Source organism: Numida meleagris, chromosome 3, assembly GCF_002078875.1.
Source record: "Numida meleagris isolate 19003 breed g44 Domestic line chromosome 3, NumMel1.0, whole genome shotgun sequence".
Lineage (NCBI taxonomy): Eukaryota > Metazoa > Chordata > Aves > Galliformes > Numididae > Numida > Numida meleagris.
In genome coordinates this window covers 63,253,077-63,259,076 of record NC_034411.1, presented here as the reverse complement: position 1 = coordinate 63,259,076, position 6,000 = coordinate 63,253,077, and the positions used below count along the sequence as shown (strand labels likewise).

At 49.6% G+C, this 6,000-nt stretch overlaps 1 protein-coding gene across 2 annotated transcripts in view; it reads left to right on the top strand.

Annotated features, from left to right (window-relative positions):
- Positions 1,708 to 6,000, top strand: part of DCBLD1 (discoidin, CUB and LCCL domain containing 1) — a 46,932-nt gene continuing 42,639 nt past the window's right edge. For both annotated transcript variants that reach the window (XM_021391670.1, XM_021391669.1), the window contains exon 1: positions 1,708 to 2,015. In XM_021391670.1, coding sequence (XP_021247345.1) covers positions 1,790 to 2,015 — 226 coding nt within the window. In that variant the 5' untranslated portion in view covers positions 1,708 to 1,789. The remainder of the gene's footprint in view (positions 2,016 to 6,000) is intronic.

The window sequence follows — 6,000 nt, the reverse complement described above, 5'->3', positions numbered from 1 at the left end:
TTATTTAAAAGCTGGGCTTCATTCTCCTTACAAAGAAAGATTTGAAAAAGTATACATAAACCAACAGTTTAGTGATGTGATGGAAGTTACACAAGTCCTTGAATAATAGCTTTGAGAGCTATGGACCACTTCATTCATCTTAATGATTATTTAATCTTGGGAGCTGACACTAAGTTCCTTGCCTATAGCACACTGAGAACTGACAGAGAGAGGGCATGATAAAGTAATGTGAATTTAATAGCAAAATAAATAATACAGAAGCTTCTGCAATGATTGCATAATTCATTATCCTCCTGAAGTTGATAGGAAACTCGTGCTTCCAACACCTTCTGGAAGGGGTGCAGAGTTTCCACCCAAGCACTTTACCCACTTGCAGCAGGCACCATGTGCCCATGGAGCCCAGGGCCATGAGAAGGCTGAGCAGACTGGCTGCATTCCCACAGCACAGCAATCTCCTTCCGCAGTTGTGAAAGGAAAGCAAACATCTCTCCCAGGTATTTTACAGCCCTACACGACCTATTGTTTTACTTGAAATTGCTGGAATAAAAATAACCATGAAGCAAATTGTCCCCGGCTGTTGGTTCCACAGGGTACTGCAGGCCTCCCACTCCCAGGAGGAGGAGCTCACTGCCTTTCCTGGTGCCTCCCTGGGGAGCATTCTGGAGGCATGCGATGAGCACGAGCCTCTTTAAGCCTTCCAAGGGGGCTCCCCTGCCTGCCCCAATTCCCTCAGCTCTGCTGGGAGATCAGCACCAGCACTGTTATCTGCAAGCACTGTGGCTGAGGTTTGTGCGTGGTAAATTGTGCAAAATCACCAGACCTGGTATATTGCAGCGCTGCGTCCGGAAGGTGACTGGCATTGGCCTGCAGGACTTTTTTGGCCAATATTTATCATGATCTTTATCAAATACAATTGCAGCTAAAACTTGGACATATAATTAGGGGATGTATTCCAGCCCTCGGCCAGTTGGTGCAAAGTGGAGTGATTGTCACTGGAACCCCATGCAGGACTGCCTGGCGCCCGCGACAAATACAAAACAGCCATTATGTTGCTACATTGCTTTTCAAAAGCGATACGTTTTGCAACCTCTATTGTGCCCCTTCTTTCTTCTCCCTCACGCTTTCACTATGATGGGTCTTATTTGTAGGTTCTGCTACATTTGCTGTTGGGGAATGTATTTTCCATGACCACGCTCTTTTTTTTTTTTTTTTTTTTAACCAATTCTACGTTGTTTTTAATTCAGTCTGGAAGCTGTTGCTGAGTTTGACTTTCTCACAGTTCCTCTCCACGATCCTGCTCCATGCTTACAGGCCCATTCCTCGCGGTCTGCGAGGCGCTCCCAAGGACGGGCATCCTGAAATGCCGCCTAATAACCACCGCTTATCTCTGGGGCTCACGAGCTAATCACGCGCTCTGATTTACCACACCAGTGACCCACCAGAGCCGTGCATCCCCGGGCCCGCGGCACAGAGCCTGGCTAAAGCGGGGAGGGCAGCTCGGAGTGCTGGCACCCCTCGGCCCACGGCTGCCCCCGCACACCCCTGCCCCGACCCCGACGTCCCGGCTCGGTGGTCACCCTGGGCTGCCGGAGCTGAGCTGGGAACGGCGGGTCGGGAGGGGGTGGCGGGAGGAGGAGGCGCCGGGCGCGGCAGCCCAATGGGAGCAGCGGCGCTTCCAGTCCTCCCGCTTCCTCTCCCCACCCCCGGGCCGAGCGGGCGGCAGCGCTGCACCCGGCGGGCAGAGCGCGGCCCCTTCTCCGCCTCCGCGGCAACACCTGCAGGGAGGGGGATGCCGTTGGGCGGCCGCCCCCCTGGGCGGGCAGGCGGGCCGGGCCCGGGGCCGCCCCTCCAAGGACGAGAGGAAGAGAAAGGAGCGGGAGGGAAGCGGGGAAGTTGTGCCTCGCCGGGAGCCGGAGCCATGAGCCCCGCCGGGGGGGCGCGGGCCGCCCCCTCGCTGCTGCTCTCGCTGCTGTTGGCGGCCTCGGCCCCGCTCTGGCTGCGGGCGGAGAAGATGGGTGAGTGCGGGCGGAGCGGGAGGGCGGCTTGGGGGGGGTCCCTGTGACGGCGGCTCGGAGCCCGAGCTGCTCCGGAGCTGCGTGGAGCCGACCTGGCTAATCCCCGCCGGGTTTATCCGCGTGTCTGAGTAGCTGCGGGATTACAGCGGTACCCAGCTTTACGGTGAGCGTATCCCACCGCTGTCTTAATCTTTAGTTAATTAGGGCGGTGGGGTCTGTTGGTTGGTTTGAATTCACGTAAGTGGAGGAAAGTCCCCGGCAAGTTGTAGGCGCGGGGCTCAAAGCGGCTCCTGCCGGCACCTGGGCGCCCTCTGCCGCCCCGGCCCCACTCCTCTCGTTCCGCCCCGGACGGCGGTGTGGGACCGCGGGGTGCCTGGGGCGGTCGCCCCTTCCCGCGGCTGGACGCAGGCAGCGCCGCTCACTGCTGCCCCGCCGAGAGGAGCGGCCCGCTCCGGCCGAAAGGAAGTTGCATAGGAATTTCAGGGGGATCTTGCTGTCTCTTGCGATGCTGCAGTTTGGTAAAACGAAGGTCTGGGCGCTATGCCGCTTACCTTGTGTTTTTATTCATCTCACCGTTAAGCTTCCCGTGTGAATTACAGCTGACTGCTCCTGTTGAGGAATTGCTGCCTTATGGCCGTGGAACTGTGCGGCCTAATGCATCCATCCTAGAGTTGTTCACGGACAGCTCCTGCTGATGTAGTGCTGGAAGTTGAGCACGGTGGTGGTCTTGACAGTGCCTTTCAGGTCGATGGATAGTCCCCGTATCCATGTTCCTGCTGGGCTGCCAGTTCCCAACCACAACGCTGTGGATTAGCATCATAGCCAGGCAGTGCCACAAAGTATGTTGGCCGATCTATAATAATCTTTTTCATAACCTCCTAGTAATGGAGATTTTTGGTATGGATCTCCATTGAGGGGGAGATTTGGTATGAGTTGTGTGGCCTTCCTACTTAACAGCTTCATTCGAGAGCCTTTCTTTCCTTTTTCTTGAAACTTTGTTTTTCTCTCTGCTCTGTGTTTCCCAGTTTTGAGACTTCAACTTGATGTGCTTCATGAAACAGATAAAACAAACAACTTCCTTCAAATCCCCTCTGTCCATCAATGTTTGTTTATTTTGTCACTTTTTTTCTTCACCAATGTTTTGACATTGTGATCTCACAGACAAAGTCCTTGGAAGAGTCGGATGGAAGTAGTGACTGTGCAGGGATTTCTGTGGGTTTCAGTGCATGCAGTGGTGCTAAGTGGTAATTAAACATGACTCCAATTCCTTGTCTGTGTTCCAAATCTGAGTGGTAGGGCACTTACGTTGTACTTGCATTCTTCCATCAAGCAAACAGCACAGATGCACGAAGAAATATATTTTCCCGGCTTGTCTTTGTGACAAACTCAAATTCACAGGAGAGTCAACCCAGCGTTTAGAAAGGGGAAGACTTGGCTGAAATCTCTTCCCTACCTCCCCAAGGGGGGGGGGGGGGAGGGGGGTGTTATTCTATTTGTTTGTTTATTGATATTGTCCTATAAATTAGGAGCTAAGTGTCTTGCAGGCACACCAGTGGAGAAAGGAGATAAGGATAAGTAGATACAAACTTCCTGTCACACAAGCCTCTTGACTTAAAAGTTGTGATGGAACAAGGAGCAGTGGAGTGAATCGGGCTTGAGCTGCAGCTAATTCTGAGTCTTGTCACCACTGGCGTGTCCCACCAGCTGGCTCACAGAAACATGCACAGGTTTAAATTTATTGATTTAAAAATATTCTTAAAAAAAAAAAAAGAGTAGTGTGGCTTTCTGTCTTTTTACAAGCTGGCTGTGTAATCTGCTTTTCTCATGACCAGCTTGCCTTCCTTTTCAGCCTATCCCAAGGGATGCTACAGAATAAGGATGAAGCTGCCATTGTATCTTCTATTAAATCAGGGAAAGGTCATTTTTCCATTGTGCTGTTTGTTGAGTCGTAGCGTGGCTCATATTGAGGTGACTGTGCAGAGCCTGGGTATCAGCTCTTGAAAGTCTGTTGAAGATGTGTTGTCTAAGGACATCTGCGAAACTTGGCATTTGGTCACTCATCGAATGGTGACAAGGAAGGCTGAATGGTTGGGGAACTGATTTAGATCAGTTAAAAGTGAAAAGAAGAACCTTTTAATTCTGCTGTATGCTTAACTCCTCTTGCAGTTTCAGCAGCCAGTTCTTGGCTCTCCTCTGCAGCAGAGGCCTTGTCCCTCACCTGCCCAGCCTCACGCAGCCTTGCCTGAGCAGCCTTGCCTGACATGGTGGTCCTTCCCAAGTTCTCCTTCCAGCAGGTCAAGGCCAAGACAGACCCGAACACATTACCTTTGTTTTTCACCGTTCTCCAGTTCTTCCAGTCTTACTGAACAGGACACTGAGCGATGTAATTTTGGGCAACAGTCATCGTAATCAGAGTTGAATATGAGCCTTCCTTCTTTGGGGTTTTGAGTAACCTTCCATTACTTTTCTTAACCAGATTCTGGCCAGTAGGACTTCAGTCTGTGTTGGTTATTTGTAGGAAGGTGTATGAGGAATGGGGATTTCACCCTATTAGGTGCAAGACTGAATTCACCACTGTCACTATAACTCATTTTCTTCTCACTTCAAATAGAGCACAGCAGGGAAACAAATCAGATTTGCAGATCAGCATCCAAATGTGAACTCTGTCTGCGTTATATCTGGGTCTGGTGACAGTTGCACCCAACACCCAGATTTTTCTCTTAAGTAGGAAGAATTTACGAGCAGTAGCCCCCTAAACATTTTGGGGCAAGGCTGTTGTTTAGTGTGATAGCAGCATATGCAGTAATAACGAGAGAATGTGCCTGTTCTCAGGGGCTTGTGCAGAACGTATACTGGGGAATATTGGTGCGATAATGCTAATCCAGCCTGTGTACCCATTCCCAGCAGTTTGCAGTGCAGATAGAGATGAATCTTGCACGCACACTCCACATCCTCCACAGTTTCTGAATATAACCAATTGGTAGTTTTTTCAGTTTGTTTGCATTTTGTCCTTATGTCTGCTTCCTTCCTTGGCTCCCTCAGCGTTGTGTTGTGAGTGCTGACTGGAATTGCTGAAGACAGAGGCAACAGTTTTCCACTTGCACTTGATAAGCGCAGGGTATATCGACCACATGAGAACTGCCATGTTTTCAGTTGCACAGACTTTGCTATAAATAGCTCTAAGCCCTTTATATGTACTTCTCTTTAGGTTAGCAGAGGACGTATTTCAAATGAAATCAGTGACAGGGAGGCTGCTGGGAGCCTCACTGACAAAGGAGGGAGAACAAGATGCCTTGGGAAAGCTCTTCCCTGAGTTATCTGCATGTGCACGTAATGTGAATGATATTTCATACAAATTATTTGTTGATTTGCGTATGTAAAAATACATTCACTTATGTTTGTCAAAAGCTTGTCCCCCTTAGTCCACTGGAGTGCATGTAGAAATACCTAAAATGCACTCTCAAAGCTGTTTTGGGTGCCAGAAGTGCTACAGTTTAGAAGGCCCATCTGAGACACCCCACTGTGCAGAGAAGTGTGATCCTGAGCAGTGGTGTGCTCTGAACTCCTCAGCACAGACAGAGCCGGAGGTGTGGGGCTGGCTGTACCGTATCTGATGCGTGCTCCTGTGGCATGTACTCATCAACACATGGGTTTGCACCATCTGTTAAGAATAAAACAAGCCAGACAAAATCAAAATAAAATCTTTCTGACTGGATTTGGTGGAATGGTGTTGTATTCCAACTATCTGCAGTTAAAAAAAAAAAAAAAATAGTGAATATCAGTGCATAGGAATAACCACACAGCTTCCCCAGGAGGTTTAATTAGAGTTACCACAGCGATTGGGGAACTCTAAACTGGGACAATCTACTGGTGAAGTTAAGTTAATAATAATAAGGAAAACAGTGTCTTGGCTAGTTTTAAGAGTATATACGTATCTCTACTTTTGCTTTCAGAATAAATTATGAACTAACTAAATTTCATTTTG